At 39.2% G+C, this 17,512-nt stretch overlaps 1 protein-coding gene across 2 annotated transcripts in view; it reads right to left on the bottom strand.

Annotated features, from left to right (window-relative positions):
* Positions 1-576: 576 nt before the first annotated feature.
* CLCN4 (chloride voltage-gated channel 4) overlaps positions 577-17,512 on the bottom strand; it is a 42,304-nt gene continuing 25,368 nt past the window's right edge. For both annotated transcript variants that reach the window (XM_025896229.1, XM_008926809.4), the window contains exons 6-12: positions 16,992-17,198; positions 16,819-16,899; positions 15,750-16,295; positions 13,531-13,717; positions 10,194-10,592; positions 6,255-6,471; positions 577-4,739 (exon numbers count right to left, since the gene is read on the bottom strand). In XM_025896229.1, the coding sequence (XP_025752014.1) occupies positions 4,649-4,739; positions 6,255-6,471; positions 10,194-10,592; positions 13,531-13,717; positions 15,750-16,295; positions 16,819-16,899; positions 16,992-17,198 (1,728 nt within the window). In that variant the 3' untranslated portion in view covers positions 577-4,648. The remainder of the gene's footprint in view (positions 4,740-6,254; positions 6,472-10,193; positions 10,593-13,530; positions 13,718-15,749; positions 16,296-16,818; positions 16,900-16,991; positions 17,199-17,512) is intronic.

Here is a 17,512-nt window from a genome sequence, read left to right on the forward strand (position 1 = left end):
TCTCTAACCATGAGGCTACTGTAAAAAAGGAAAGGACTGGTGATGGCACCTCCTGTGCTTTGGGTTTTTTCTGGAGCTCACTACCTAGAATTTACCTTCTGACAGAGATTTAGGGGATGTTTCATCCAATTAAATGGGTATGATTGAACCTGTCACACTAAGTCTTTGATCTTAGCTCTGAATTAAAGCACAACTGAAAAATATATCCAGAAGTGAAACCATAGGGCCTTTGCAACATGTAGTTTTAAAGAAGTTTCATGATTATTGTAAACAGAACAACCTAGTAAGATAACTCTTTTTTCTTCTCTTTTTAGATATCTAAGGGATTTATGAAGCTGAAGTAAAAAACATTTTTTTCTGAAAATAGAACAGCCAGTTGTCAAGGCTGATTCTTTGAAGTCCACTGTATGAACTTTACTAACTCCTTACTTAATGTTACCTAACCCATAATTGAATTGGATATCCTAAATCATTCATCAGGCTTGAGTTATCCCTATAGGTGGAAAAGGAAACATCAAAATCATACAGAAGCATTAAGTGAAATACTTCTCTAATTAATAAGATGACCAAGAAATGTTTCCAGTACTGTCAGTTTTATTTAAAAAATAGAGTCCAAACATCATTTTTATAAGGTGCAACATACACACTGTTTTCTACAATTAAAAAAAAAAAAAAACCAAAACAACAAACAAACAAAAAAACCCAACAAATAAAACCAAAGCAAAACTGTAGTCATAATTATAGTGTCATTCCAACACGGAATCCACAAATTTCTGGTACTTCTTAAATATTCTTTTTCTGCTTCATCAAAGCATAAGAATTAATAATTAGTATCACTGTGACAGCCAAAGTGTCTGTCTAATGTCTTTCATGTTCTGTACTTTATTATTAAACTTTCTGGTACAGATTGCTTCAAGTACACACCAGAAGCTAAATGTAACTGAACACAGTTCATGCAAAACAAAGGTACAATACTGAACTTGCATCATTTAAAGGTTTTCATTCTCTTGTTTAGTTCAACACTTTTGAAGGCCAACTGCTTGAACACAAGGATTGAGCTGAGGTTGCATGAAGTGAGCAGTATATACTAAAGTACTTATGTAACTCAGATTGATCACACTATGTGACTATCTTGAGCTCTACAAATTCAAATATGTAGTTAAGGCTGAGATCTATGCCTCTTGGAGTCTATTCAGTAATTTCTGAGACATATTTAGGAATACAGATGGAAAACAGTGACTGATAATGGGTTTGTTATGGGGAAATAAATTAAATCATTATATCATAACTGCATTTTTTGAGAAAAGCTTGTTATTCATTTATATTAAGAGTGTTTTCCTTTCAGACACTCATGTGAAGAGCAATGAAGACTGTAGCATGGAGGAAGTTTTCTAATTAGCAAAGTCTATCCAGTTTCAAAGCCCTCCGTGTCATTCTGGCATCAGCCTCGGCCTTGATGATAATGCCAAGCAAATGAAGTTAGCCATGACTGTGCCATTTCTGGACAGCTAGATATCAGACCCTGCTCTAAGGGGGTTTAACATATTTCGAAAAGACACTGGAACAAGGAGCAGCAATACGCAGTTACATATCTAAAGGTTTTTCCCTTGACCTCTTAGATATTTTAAAGCATTCCATCTAAAAATGAACGTTTGATAGAAGAGAGCTGTAGACTCATTTACCTGCTTTTTACTTGAGTGATAGTCCCAGGGTCAAACTGCACCCACAATAACTGCATAAATCTCGATTCCTTCTGTTGTTGATTCTTACAAACCACCATGCCATTTTTTTGGATCCTGTTTTTAAGCCCTGAGGGTTCCTCCTAAATAGCCTATTAAGACAAGGTGACAAGCTATCACAAGGGTGACTCTTAGTTTTAGTAAATCAGGCCTCTGAGTATTAATGGGAATTAACCACACAAGTTTATGCTTATGCATAGCCACTGAGTTTAAGCTGATAAATTAAGTCAATACCCATGTGAATTCATATTCATAGCCAGATTAATCTCAGTTAGGCAACTCCATGTCTTTTTCTCAGAAAATTATAATGATTTTCAGTGTTGATACACCATCTTGGTTATTCTTAGCAAACATAGCCCTCAGTACTATGGATGCTCTTCAGAGGTAGCCTTCCATGAACTACATTATAATGCTACAGGGACTGAAATTTCCTTCACTAACGGAGAAGACTCTAGACCTCTGCTTTTACCTGAAGCCTTGAATTTGATTTCAAATAGTAGTTGAATTGACTTACCAACTTACTTCTCTTGGCTTATGAACAAAAGTATTTTGGATTGCTCAGATGGGGAGAATACACTACATAAACATAAAGGAAGATGGAGAAAGTGTTCATCAAATGTGTGTATTAACATCAACAGCTACAAATGCGGAAAGTAGAACACAGTTCTACAGTCTTAATCTAAGAACAAGATCGCTCTCAAAAGTCAGCCTATTCAGCTTAGTCCAAATCCCTTAGATTCTAGAAGTTTTGGGTAGAAACTGACATTTGTACAAAGCCTCACTTGGGTCTAGTTGTGGTAATGAACTGATTTTATTTTATGATGGCATCTCTGTTCAAATGAGGGAATCCAGTGTTTATGAGCTTTGTTGTTGACTTGGTTGGTTTTTTATGAGTTTGACTGCTTACAGCTTCACGGAAAAACATAAGAAATAACCATATTATGTTGTATTTCCTATTTTCAGAAGGAAGGATTTGCTCAGTTCTATAGTTCATATAGTTTTAACAATATCCCTTTAATAATACATTGTACTGCAGATGTTCAGTTAACAAAAAGTATACACTGAAATATTTATGGGCTTTGGCAAGAGCTATATAAATTTATGTCAATCTGTTGCAAACACTATTGTTAAATGGAGTACTTAGCAGATTAAAATTATCCCTTTACTTCCGTTTCTTTTACTTCAACAATTTGGGCCTTACTACGTGTGAATGCAGTGGGACACATGCCAGAAGGAAGCAGGGTCATGGGAGATAAGAGGAGGAATTTGTGAATGTAACTTCAGCCATCTAACTCAGGGTGCACCTGACTAGTTGTCTCAGTTCAGGGACACAATAATCATGTACATTGCCTACATGTTAGACCAACAGTCTGGGTTTGGTCTGGAGTAAGCAACAGGTTGCTCTGGCATGAAAGGACATGGCTCGTCTCTGTCCATGAAGACCATCTGGACACAACCAGTTATCTATATGAATTTGAACAAAAATACAAGAGGTCATAGATGCCTAAATGAAGGGACCAGACTCTTGGGAGATCTGAAAGGGATTCAGGGCATCCAAGTTAGGATGCAACCTTTCTCCAGTCTTTAAGCTCACAGCTATAAAGCAAACGCTGGGCAGTGAACTGAGAGTACAATTTGGTATTCTGTTATTGAGAGTAGTATTGACTAAAGGGCTGACTCTCTGTATCTCACATAGGACCAGAACAAACGTTTAGGAAAATTTAGCATTTTTACCTGAGTGACTTAGAGTTCCCTACCAGGGTCTGTTAAATATTTTGCTTTTGGTGCAAACAGATAAATACTTAAAGCTTTGTTATCATCATTTGCATTCTCAGTCCCTCTGATCTTATCCAGCCATAGTGTTGTAGAGAGGAATTCCACAATCCTATGACTGACAGATGGATAAAGAGTAGATCTGTTACAGAATAAGTGCCAAGAAAGAGCAATGACAAAAAGGACCTAAATGGAGGACCAAGAATCAATGCAGAACTCCATCAGTTTGTGAAAAATGATGATGTACACAAGGAGACAGGTGAGGTATTCAATCTCTTGTCACTAACACTGATGAGAGATGCATATCAGCATCCTTTTAGTGCTTTAGAAAATTCCTTCATGGCTTTCTATGTTTTACACTAATTTTGATAGTACCTGTATGCAAAATTGCATAGAGAAAAAAAAATCCTTACAAATAAGTCACATTTTAATACTAGTAAGGGGAGTTCATTGAGACAAATGCTAAATGGTATAAAATTCAAAGGACTAAAGCAGGGAGCAAGGGACACTACATTTTAAAGTGAGTTGAAGTGTACTCTTACTCCCTTCTGAAGACTTAACTCCAGTCTTGATTCACTTAAAATTTACAAAATAAATGAAGATGACAAAATCTTTCCTTTAAAAATATGACAATTTTTTCCCTTATGAAAATGGTATAATTCAGTAGCAAATAAATAGCCATGATTTCAGTAACAAAAGCAACTGACATTACTCAATATACACTCTCTAGCTTGGAACACAGACCTTTACCTCTCCTGGGCAGCTGGTACATAAACAGTGTCTCCTACCCTTCACACCTGCCTCACGAGTTACTGTGAACTTGAAGCATCCCACTGGTGCTCCTGGCTCTTTGTCTCTAAGCACCACATCACTTATACCCACCAACACTCCAACTGAGCTGTTGGGAATCTCATTAAGGAAACACAGCTTGATCTCTGCAGCTGCTCAGAGCTTCTAAACTGCCTTCCTCATTAAATAAGTGCTGTCCTGCATCCACTCCCTCTGTCAGAGGCATATCAGGCCATTCCTCATACACATTACCTTTTTCTTTTTAAACAAGATGAAACACCAAACATAGCCTTTGTGTTAATCTAGAAGAGATTCCTTTGGGGTTACTTTCTTCTTCCTTTACCAGTCTAGTTAAACATGATAGATTCAGGGTCCTGGTTTGCCATTTGAGCCATATGTCTTAATACATCCTTTTTAGTTATGATACCCAGCAGCCTCCTAGAGGAGAAAAGGAAAGGAAAGGTCAACAATCATCTCATTTATCATCCAGGGTTTTTTTCTGTTCAGCTGCAGGGACATTTTGTGAGTGCTTCCATATAGCACTGTCCATCTCATCCATTCCCCAGTGATTATCTTTTTATAAAAGTATTTTCACCTCATGTATTTCTACTACTCTGGCCATGATAATAAAGTGAGATACTTTGGCTTGTTACCTCTTTTTGTTGGGAACATGACTGAATGAGGAGCTACAACAACTAACACTGTGTAACAAAATAATGAATTTCCTTAGGCTCAAGCTGCAGAGGACCAACAGCACAAAATGAAGGCATCAGTGCTTGGTAATACACAAAGTAAGCTAAAGCACAGAATTTCTGAAGCTCTTGCTGTCCAACAGCATAATTCCTTCAAATTTAAAGGGTAATTTCTCATTTATGTGAACCTAAATGTACTATACCCATCAAGAAAGACATGGCCTATGGGATGTCTGGCCCCAACAGTCAAAAATTTCATAACCCTCAGTATTCAAGGGCTTTTACTTCCAGTCCTTGAAGACCATTAGGCATTGAATTTTGAAACGATGTCATCGTTATAGTTTTTCCACTTTTAATTTCATGTAAGTGCCAAAACTCAAGGTCAAAATTTCCAAATCCAGGCACCTAAAATCAGGACCTAAATCTGCATCCCAATAATGATTCTTATTTTCTTAATGTTGAGGACACTGCATCGATAATAACAACTGACACATGACATTTTTGCATAACAAAAAGTTATCTTGACAGAAGAATAAATTTTAGTCTTCCATATTTGAAAGCGATGGTTCTGGCTTTGTTATCCTGTTCTAAAGTTTCTTCTTACTACTGGATCCTGGGATGAGCCACAATGCCCAAATATCTCAAATCCCATTGGAACTATGGGATGTTATTGCTACTCCACATGGTGCAGCTTTTGACTCTCCTAATTTCGTGTTTGCCCACCTCCTTCAGCTGTTTTTTTTTTGAGGGCCTTTGGTTTATACACCTTTTCATTATCCCATAAACAAAATTGAATAGATTAATTTTCCGCCAGGGACACCTTTATCACACTCTTCACAAGCATCTAATCTAGCTGGATGTCTAGAAAGAGACACATTCTTTCCAAACAATACTACTCGCCAGATCTGCCTCTGTTGAAAACTGAGTGATAGTGGGAGTCAGAACAGTTTATTTTGTATTTATATTTACTTTATCTAAATACACTAAGGATTTGGGAGAACAGAATGAAACATAAAACCCAGCAAACACCATTTTGGTTCTGAGTCTGACTTCTTCTGCTGCCTTGGAGAGACTCTGGGTGATGTTCCCTTATTCTTCGTAAAATAAGAAAAAATAAAAATATTCACTTGACTGTCTCAGAGGTGGTGATTAATTAGCTACCGTCTATACTTGCCTTTAAATAACAACAATGGTGGTTTTATTAATGCTGAAGAAAATCTCCTCAGATTCTCTAAGTGTGCTTGACTCAGCAACTACTCACCCACTGCGAGTGACAAGACACTGCCGGAGTCCAAGTTTTCGGAAAATATCTACCACAGTCTCCATTGGTGTGTGGTCGGTGACAGTGAAAGGGCTCAGGTTGAGAATACGACGCAGTTTCAGTGGATGGGGACTGTTGGGTGGCAGTTCTGGGGGGTCCTCAGTGAAGTACACGATGGAGTTGCTCACCACCCCATCCTGACGCTGTCTTGCATTCTCTGTGCAGCAGAAAGATCAATGTAGACAGTGAATTAGGCTTGATAACAAACAAACAAAAAAAGTCCTCCTTTGGAACACAAAGGTAGTAGTTTGGTTTTGTCTTTAACATATTTAATTCCCAGAAGCTGGGATTACTGAGTAAACTTGAATTTCCCTGAGACATTGCTCCCTTGAAGCAAATATAAGTGACATTTTCACAGGCACTTACTATTCCTTGGTTGGCATAATGCTTTTTCTAAATAAATATGCAGTTCACTGCCTTCACAAACATCACTAATCCAATTTCTGTCAAATTCAAATGACCATATGTAATTTCCTCCATTGTGAGAATCGCAAAAGAAATTTTATTATATGCCTGAATGAGTGGAGTCAGCAGCTGTTGTGTATGGTCCCAGCTGGCTTGGAGAAAAACTTCTCAGTGGAGTTGGGAAAATGTGGACATGGTGAATGGATTTATGAATGCAAAGCTAGGGAACTACAAACTCACATCCCAGGGATTCGGGGCGGCGTGGTATTGTTCTAGACCAGCACACCTCTCTGGCATGCAGAATAAATTTTGTAGGCTTACTCTCAGTTCCTTAAATAGAGTTTGCATATATAGATTTTAAAAGAGAAATGAAAAATACTATCCTACTTAAAGGAAAATAGTAAAGGGAGGAACAAAATATAGGGATAAATGAGTTTGATACGTTTTTCTCAATAGCACATATTTGACCACTTTTAAAAGTTCAAAAGGTATCATTAATACTTTGATCAAACTACAAAGCAAACATCACCCTGCATCTGGAGTTTACGTCATCAGTATAAGCCTTTTACTTTAAAGTATGCTCCAAGAAGAATTCTTAGCATGGAAGTAGTTTATTTTCTTTGTAGCGTTTACCTCATTTCCACTCAACACTATAGGGTATAAACAATATATGAGACAGATATCCAAACAAGAGACAACTTCTCTCTCCCCAGAATAAGCATATCACATGTTTGGCTCTGCGGGTTTAACCCTGTCTCCTTTTCCTTTTTTTTATAAATTCTTGTAAATAGTTAGAACTACTATCTTTGATAAACACAGGTTGCTTCTGTTCTTAAGAGATACAGCAAATCAGACATACTCAAAGCATATGTATATATTCTTGGAGCTCATTGCCATCAATCAAAGTGCAGAAACCTGCTCCTGTGACTTGTAATGTGTAGACAGTAATTGTTTGCAACATATTCCATCTGCAATTTTTTTTATGTTTAACAATCATTGTCTTGTAATATTTCTGGAACTGGAGCAGTGCTGGCTCAAACCTAATATCAGCACAGTATATGATTTTCAACCTTCTCACCCTACATATTACAAGCCCTATTGCAATTTATAGAAATGATGCTAGCTTTGTCTCGGCTTGCTTTGATTCATACATCTAATTTCAAGTGTGAATATGCCTGCATAGTTCTTTGATGTATGATCTGTGCCAAGAGGTAACATTAATCAAACTGAAGGTAACTCCCACCTTTGATAAAAACCTTTGACAGCAAGGTATTTCCTTCCCAAAGCTGCACCCAAAGAAATAAGGCCAAGCGCTTCAGTTACCACATTGCTGTTCCCAAGACAGCAATGACCCTGAACAACAGTGATTAGCCAAAGCCATGATTTCACTCTTCCATGTCAAACATCTCTCTGGAGAAATTTGAACGATGTAGTACTACAGAGTAAGTTCAGTGGCATCAGAAAAATGGTGGATTTTGTACACAGTCTCACTGGACGGGGGAGTAGGAGTAAAGTAAAACAGAATGGATCACTTTTGCAGTCGGTGGGTAAGAAAAGCAAATACAGATTAACAGAAAGAGCAAAGCAAATGGATGACGATGTCTAGTTTTAAAGAGTAATCGATGCAGAAGGTTCTTGTCGCAGCTAGAGAGTGAATTAGTTCTCCCAAATGTGAAACAGCCTCTCATATTCAGGAGTTCACATTTCACAGCCTACATCAAATATGTTGCTCTCTCAACTCCACGCTGGGAAAAGCATGTTATACAGGCCACCTGGCTATTGTCCAAGGCTCTGCCTTTTGTACAGTGCCTCTGGAGCTGGCCAAATTTAAGAAAAGCTTTACAGGGTCAAATACTCCCCTCTGTAAGACTGTAAAGTAGGTGCCATCTAAAATGTAGACACCTATTCCCAGAGGGTGACTCTGCCCACCTGACCTGCCTATCTACTCAACAAGGATCAGTGGAAAGATGCAATCCTCCTGAGGATGCTTCTGAGCAATTGGAAATGGCATTGCCATTAACTCTACAGGTACTGGATGCATTTCTAGAGCATGCTCAGTGCTCTGCTCAGTAACAAATAAATTATGTAGGGGCAAATCATGAGGCAGATAGCTCTTGATGCAGGACTCGGTAGCTATTGCCATCATCCAAGAATTCAGATGTTTGAAGGAATTGGAGTACTTCCCCAGAGTATTCCTTGGACCACCAGGGAATCAGCATACTGCTGATGCACAATTAATTGGGCCTGAGAAAGAAGCTGAGGATTCTTGGTTGAAACAGTATCTCTGTGAAATCTCTGTCATCTCTTTTCTTCTTCTGCATGTAGTATTGATGACTTTATTCTGTGAGATGAGAAGAGGGGAATCAAGTAATAGTTGAATGTCCTTAAATAAATTAATATAAATTTTAGGTCTAAAGACTTAGACTGAGTCTTTTTTTCATCCCAGACATGAAAATAAATAGGCATTAAAAAAATGTCTTTAAAGAGCACTGTTATTTCAAATTTTATTTTAGCTTTGTGAGAAGAGAGCTGTAAAGTTACCTTCAAAAATAACCCAAATTTTCCATTTATTAATTTTCTCATCTGAAAAATATGGGAATTTTCATCTGAGACAACAATTTTTTAAAGGTGCCTGAAGCAGAGGGATGAAACAAGTCCAGGCAGAGAAGAATAATTCCAAGTCAAGGAGATTTGGATATACCAGATCTTCCACTCCCCTGCAAAGTACAAGGCAACCATGTCCAGACAGCAGCTTGCCTGCCTGCCTGCCCATCTGGGCCTCAACAGGACTGCCAAAATTGGGAGTAGACAGTGGGGTTGATATGGCAGCCTTGCAGACCTCTGCAGTTCTGGATGCCCGGGATATGGAAAAGCTGGGAAAACTTGCTTTCATCCAATACACCTATTTTTCAATCATCCCTACTTAGCCATCAGACCAACCAGGAAAAGGCCTGCTGGGTCAAAGCCTTTGATGGCCTGGATGTGGGCTCTCAGGTAACCAGCCAGCTATCCACTGGATGCTAGACAAAACTCAGCAATTTTTACCAAACATCCTCCACTGAAAAAGTTTCCACCTGTAGGGAAACATGTGAGAAAAACTGAGACAGTACAACAAAAAGAAGCACAGGGATTTATATTTCATCACAGGGTGACAAAAGTTTATGACTGCTCCAGCTTCTTCTAGCAGCCCATGGGGACTGCAGGAAGTTCAGCGTTGCACTGGCTTTTGATCTACTTCTGACAAAAATTCTGGCCATATGAGTTGAGTTTCTCTCTGTTGTCTCTAGCAGAATTGTATTGTACTGGTTTTAGTGACAGCAAAATTAAATCAATAAGGAACCAGGACCTACAAAGGTCAAGCCCACAGAATTCTACTAGGTGGTATGAAGCAATAGAACAGCTTCCAGGTCCTAGCAACTAGTAAATCAAAACTCCTTTCAAAATCAAACTTCTGCACACTGATACTCTACTCACTTATTGCAAGAATCAGCTCTCGTCTCTGTGCAAATCCAATAAGCCTCTCCGAGTCTTTTGAAACCACTACTGGAAAGCCATTGTAGTCAGTCTCTTTGATAAGTGTCTCAACATCCTCCACTGTCATGCTGTCCTGTGTCAGAACAGAGAGAGGAGCTTCCCCACGTCTTGGTCTCATCACATCCGTTGCCAGGGTTCGGTGGGTGAATTCATCTTTCACGTCCAGAAATGGGTAGCCATTCAGATGAATGTGAGCTTCATAGATCCCTTCTTTTCCAAAGGCATCTGCCACCCACTTGCTTGTGACAGCTGCAGCCATAAGAGGTACAATGTACTCCAGGCCTCCTGTTAGCTCAAACATAATCACCACCAGAGAGACCGTCATTCGAGTAACACCACCTGCCAACAAGGAAAAGAGTCAAATTTCTCTCAGTGCTGGTATACATACTAAGCAACTCATTTATATTTTTGAGTCTTACACTTGTAAAGGCATGTAATTATTCATGCTGAGTACTTTGTCCTTATACTTTGTGAAGTATTTTTGGGCTTATTTCACTGAAGAAACATATTTTTCATCTACTGCAATTTTCATCAAGAAGGTTGAGTGAACTTGCTGATGCCAAAGATGCTAACATTGAAAAGCAAACAATGAATGCCAAGACAGAGCTTGAAAACCAGAAAGGATGCCAAAAAAATAATCTCAAACTTGAGAAACTAAAATTAAATCCTGCCATTACCCCTCTAAAATGACTCCAGGAATCAGGTTAAGTACCATGGCTGAGGCAGGTAGGAGCATAGAGAGGTGGCTTTCACACTGGCCTATCTATAGGATTCATGCTGAAGAGAAAGTTAAGCATTATCTTTGGGCACAACACGGTTACAAAATCCTATGTTATAATAGCTTAGGGCTACTGCAAGAGCTATGTTATAGTTAAAATCTAGCTTTTGATATCACTATAGTAATACAGTTTGAACTGTGTATAACTTGGTTTGAGGCCATCTAGGCATGCAGCCATAGACAGTGTTGTAACTATATTTTTCAGTCTAGTCTTTCTGTATTAATTTCATAAGCAACCTCGTTGCTCCATCAGTTTACATTAAAGGATAAAAATACCCACATAACTGTAGACAAGTGTGTATGTATCCCTGAATTATTAGGTAACATTTCTTTGCCTCTGTTCAAAAGGTAAATGTAATGAATTGCTATTTTTAGGCCTCAAAATGAAGTACCATTTTAGATGAGAGAAATCAGAAACAGGTCATAAAAAGATGCTGTTCATCTAGCAGCATAGAGGAAAATTAGATTGTTGATCACTTAACACAGTGATCCAGATATGACTTTCATCTGAGGAACGCCTTAAACTTCTGGCTCTGAAAAGCTGAGAGCAGATACCAGAGTAAGGATCATTTAATACTTACTCCATATCTTTTACTCTAGACAAGACAGGTCTTGGGCTTAAGTACAAGCTGTGACCATTCTGCTGTATGTCTCACCATACTATTAAAATCATTGCACCTTAATTTGGACCTTTTAAAAGAAGAGACTACTGCGGCCTCACCTTGAGTACTGTGTGAAGTTTTGGGCACAACAATATAAAAAAGACTTTTAAGCAATTAGAGAGCATCCAAAGGAGGCAATGAAGATGGTGAAGGGTCTGGAGGGGAGTGGCTGAGTCACTTGGTCTGTTCAGCCTGTAGGAGACTGAAGGGACACCTCATTGTGGTCTTCAACATCCTCACGTGGGGAAGCAGAGGAACAGGTACTGATTTCTTCATTCTCGTGACCAGTGACAGGACTAGAGGAAATGGCATGAAGCTGCACCAGGGGAGATTCAGGTTGGATATCAGGAAAAGATTTTTCACCCAGAGGGTGGTTGGGCACTGAAACAGGCTCCCTAGGACAGTGGTCGCAGCACCAAGGCTGACAGAGTTCAAGAAGCATTTGGACAACACTCTCAGGCACATGGTGTGACTCTTGGGGTGTCCTGTGCAGGGCCAGGAATTGGACTCCTTGGTCCCTTCTAACTCAGCATATTCTAAGATCCTATCATTGTATGCAGACTAGCTGATCAACTGGAATATCAGAGCAAAATTTTTGTGTATTAATTCTATTATGAACATTAAGATCATTTATCAAGAAGTGGAAGCATTTTACTTGTTTTGACAGTAAGATTAATCCTAGCTATTTTAATGTGTCTACACTGCTGTAGGTGTTCTCATCCAAAGGGAAGATCCAGATTTCCTATATAATTTCTGGAGAAAAACGGGTCCTTTTGAGGCCAAATTTATCTCTTCATTTGCCCTGGTTTTAGATGTGTGTTGCCAGATAAGACTGATCTTTCCAGTGTCTCATTTTTCTGGTTTAACTGTGAAGGGTATCAAGACAGCTAGCTCAGATGTTTATGTCTACATTACAGACATTCAATTTTCAAGCAAATCCCACCCTTCCTTCCTCTATAATTGATCACACAAATGATCCTGCTTTTCCAATATAAGCATCCAAATATGAAAATTTTCCAGCTCTTCCTTGAGTACATCTTTCATTTCAAACCTACCCAATCACATTAATCATGTGTTATGCACCCCACTACTTTTTCATCAGCTAATGACAATATCAATAACAACAATTAAATGAGACAGACAACACAAGTACAGAAGGGAAAGATATGATCAGGCAAAAAAATGTTCAGATGGTATGCTTGTAACATTCCTCTTGCATCTATGGATAGAAATTTGATATGTGAGGTATTATTCAATGATCTTGCTTTAATAGTTAACAGATCGTTGCTGTTATATCCAATAAATCCTATTAATTGAGTGTAATCTGGTATTGTTTATGGTCAAAACAAAAACCAAAATACAGCTCGGTTGACCATAGCACGACACACAGCCAAAATAAGACCCAGAATTTCTACCTCTCTAAGCTTAAAATTTTATCAGAACCAGGAATTGTTTTCCCTGCACTGAGAGAGAGCACAGTCTAAACAAGTAAATAGTTTTAGTCCAGTTACAGTGAATTTAATTACATCAAAAGGAAAAAACCAAGCAAAAATACTGCTACGTGGAAACTTGCAGCCTAACTTTAGGTTTTTTATTTTCCTTGTCCGTGCTTTTTGACGGATTACAAGGAGTAGCCATTGGTGGCTGCAGGTCTCTCTGTTGCTGACTAGCTGGTAGATCACTGGAGGTCATTAGAGGCAGCTGCCCATTCTTTAGACCATCACATCTTGATTTCAGCCTCTGTTACATCCAGAAATGCCAGCATAGCACCTGACACAAATACAATTTGTATGTCACCAAACATCAGTGTTTTTCATGTGTACATGTTTTTTCATACCCAAGCAAGCTGCAGCTCCGACCATTGCATAAAGTCCTGGTGTGACACAGTCTGCCCCAGGTCTGCACCAGTTCCTGAAGATGATCCAGTCATGATGGTGATATGCCAGCTGCTCTACTCCAATCCCAACCATCCTTCCAGCCATGGCTCCAACAGCCATGCTAGGAATGAAAAGGCCTGAAGGGATCTGGAATGAAATAAAGACACATGAGCACCCTGAATAAAATTACTAGTATCAAACAATTTTTTATTATGAGTAAGAAAACCAAGTTTCCTTATTAAATACTGGCTCAGAAGGCCATAGCCTCATGGTGGCCTACAGTGCTGATCTCCACGGTCTGACATCGGTTTCTGCAGTGACTGAGTTTATGTGGCTACATGCATATTAATAGCTTTATAAAATGCTAATGCATTTTTTAAATTAATTTTGAATCCTACCTGCTGCATCACACTGAATTTGGGAGATAAATGGTGTTTCTGAATAATAGTTTGTTTTTGAAGTCAAGATGCTCCTGGCTTTGCCTTTATTGCTTTCTCAGCAGGAAGTCAGGAACTGCTCATGATTCTGTCATAGGCTTAAGAAGGAGCTTAAAAGAAAATAACATCTTGATTTCACCCTCTATCAGATGGAGCACTTTATGGTTTTATTACTACATTTTCAGGTTAAATCAGACCAGATTTTAAATTAAATGTCAAATGCAGAATAAAAATTCAGAGAAAAGAGGTTGACTGCTCAGATACAGCAATTTCATCTCAGTTTGCTACATATTTTTCAAGAAGCTCTATGAATCATTACTTTGTTGTCTGCTATACAGACAAGCTACAAATCATTAAGATACAGTATTGAAATGAGAAGGAAAAAAACAAGAAAATGAAAATTCACTTTGCCTTGACTAAGTGTGTTTCCTCTTAGATGTCCAATGTACCTGCAAGTTGGAGATCTATTCCCCAGAGGAGAAGACAACTCAGATGTTTGACACGGGCTTGTATGGTGTTTTGTTGTTTTTAGAGAGGAAAGCTTGTTATATCTTTTTAAGTCTGAAAATATACCTTGAGCTTTCTAGAGAACAAAACTAACCACTTCAGCATAGCCCAGAGGCATTAGGACTGATAACAGCCGATGTTATATCCTACACCATATAGTGTTAACTCTGCTAATACAGTTGGATTGAGTCTTCCAGATTTAGTGGGTAAAGCTATTTTGTCTGTTTTTTTACAAAATAGTTGAAACTGTCAACTGCTTTTAACATATTTTAAATATACTGGATAAATAAAGAACCACATGTCAAATAAAGAAGCAAAGTTTTTAAATGAACAAGCATAATAACTGGCTGCCAGCCATAAATCTGTTTCCAGAGTGAAGGGCTAAAAGATGGATCCTCAGTTCAAGTGTAGTGTTCAAGAGAAAGATGAGACACTTTAGCTTTGAGTACAGTATAAAATATAATGTAGAATCCAGAAAAACTTCCCATCATCTGCTACCATCAGATCCAGAACTAAGTGCTCAGATAATGGGAGATGTAGACAGACAGATGTGTGGTTTTTTATGGGCTCTAGCAATCAGATATATAGAGCTCACCAAAAACATCTTAGTACATATTGAAAGCTTGGATAAATTGTTCTTGAACCTTTCATCATTCATTTAGGGGGAGGAGGAGTTGTTGAAAGAAAAAGTTGCAAATCCAGAATAATCAAATCATATATTAGTCCTCCTACTCATCCCCTCTTTTTTCCAAGCTACAGTTCTTAAAAAGATTCAAAAATAAGACCTTTTCAGATACTTTTATATTTTTGTGATGCTTTAAATGTGTAAAATAGTCAATTTAAAATTATTAATTTCCTGAGAATAGCTACCTTGAGGCACATTAAGACATTAATCTACCTAGGCAAACAACAATGTAAATAGTCCATATCCATGACAGAGCTAAAAAACAGCTGCAGTGGGAATCATCTTGAATTTGCTTATTGGCAACAGCAGATTTAAATCCCATACAGATTTCTTCTTCACCTAACAAAAGCACAGATGACTAGAAGGTGGAAAAGCAGCAGCCCACAGAGCAAGGTGCTGGCAGGCAGGTGAGCCAGCAGCATCTCAGCAGCACCCACGTGCTGGGCGTAGGTCAGAGGCACACAAGCCCTGCCAGCCAGACCAAGGCTGCCGATGGCAACTCATCTGTGCCTTGTCCTCACAGCAGCTTCTGCATTTGTCCCCGACTTACCTTCATTCCAAAAGTGAATATCGTGATGACAATTTTAAACACCAAAGCCAAGGCGAGCTGCCACATGGCAGAGTAGACTCCAGGGCCGGCAGGTCTGTCAGGAATGTCATCCACTGGCCGGGTCATGTTGGGGTCATTGATGTAGTCACAGAGCTGTGAGGACTCCAGGGCCCCACAGTCATTGAAGAGCTCCGAGATCAGCTCACTGGTGCTCCTCCGCGTGTAGGGGTTGGGGTAGGCGATGATGGCAGTGATGGCTGTAATCACTATGACCTCCAGCACTGGGTATTTCCCAAGTCTGGTGGTTTTTCGCCTCCTGCACCAAGCGATGTTGCATCGGATAAAGAGGGTGCCCCAGAGGCCCCCAAAGACGCCAAGTAGGATGAAGGGGAAGAGCTCGGCCATGTACCAGGGGGTGTGGTACTCCACGTAGAACAGGACCAGTCGGCTGTTCCCAAAAGGATTAATGGACCTCAGTGTGAAGGCAGCCACAAGAGCAGCGAAAAATGACCTCCAGAGGGTTTTCAGAGGAAAGTAATAGCTGACCTAAAACCAAGAAGAGACCATAAACATTTCACTGAGTGTGACAGAGGGTGCTCCTTTTAACTGCCATCCCCGCCTGTTTCATTTTACTTCACTGGGAGCACTAGTCACTACCACAACCAGAATATGTTCACAAAGGTATTAGAAAAGGCATTTTCAGATTTCAGACAGGGAGCAGCAACTGGTTAAAAATCAATAAATCTAAATTCAGAATTGCTGTCTAGAGAGTATAAGATGGATGCTTGACAGCTTGGCCCATGCGTCAGCAAGCAGAAAGCTGGAGAAACCTCAGCCCAGAGACACGTTCTCAAATTGAATCATCTAATTTGTTTCCAGAAAGCCAGTACTGCTCTGCTACTCAAATTAGGCTAAAATATCTGGTTATTTCTTATTACTGGAAATCAAAGGTTGTTTTTGCTTTAGAAGAAAAATAAGCATATAAATACTTGAATAAAAAAGAGTAATCTTAGAAAAAGGTGTCAAATGAAAATATATTTATTGAAGCAAGTGAACTTCCAGGTCTCACCTCTTCCAGACTGAAAAGCACACCTCCAATTGGAGCCCCAAAGGCAACAGAAACTCCTGCAGCAGCTGCAGCTGAAAGCACCTACAAAACAAATGTTTACATGCAAGGCATGAGTCCTTTGAAGCCCCGAGTAATCAGACAGGGAAATTAGAGATAACGTGAGCCAACCTCACCTCTCTTCTCTTTCCTTCATTCTTGCTGTACTTTGAGAAAAGGCTGCTGAAGAAGTTTCCACAGCAACAGGCCACGTGGACTAACGGCCCCTCTTTCCCAAGGCTGAGGCCTGAAGATACCACCAGAACCAAGGTGACTGTTTTGATTAAAAGTGTCCACTTTCCCAGGTAGCCCCTAATAATGAACCCACTCAAGATGGTTTTTATCTGGAAAGCAGGAAGAACATGTTGAAGAGATGAAGAAACCTTTTCTACTCTGAACTTTCAAATGGAGTTAAAACTCCAGTGGAGTTTAAAACGTTGCAGACTGCTTGAAAAAAGCCAGTGATGGAGAGAAAGAAACCACAGGTAGGGCAGCTTTCCCACAGCAATATCTGAGCAGGGGTTAAGCAGACCACACTTTTACTGCTGTTATGGGTGGTCTCCATAACAGTCAGTAAGGACTCTCACAGAGATCAATAGAAATATGAAACTCTTATATATCTCCTTGGCTTACAAGATCAGAGTTAAACTAGGTTCAA

Source organism: Manacus vitellinus, unplaced genomic scaffold, assembly GCF_001715985.3.
Source record: "Manacus vitellinus isolate BGI_N305 unplaced genomic scaffold, ASM171598v3 scaffold_7_pilon, whole genome shotgun sequence".
In the NCBI taxonomy this organism is placed as follows: Eukaryota; Metazoa; Chordata; class Aves; order Passeriformes; family Pipridae; genus Manacus; species Manacus vitellinus.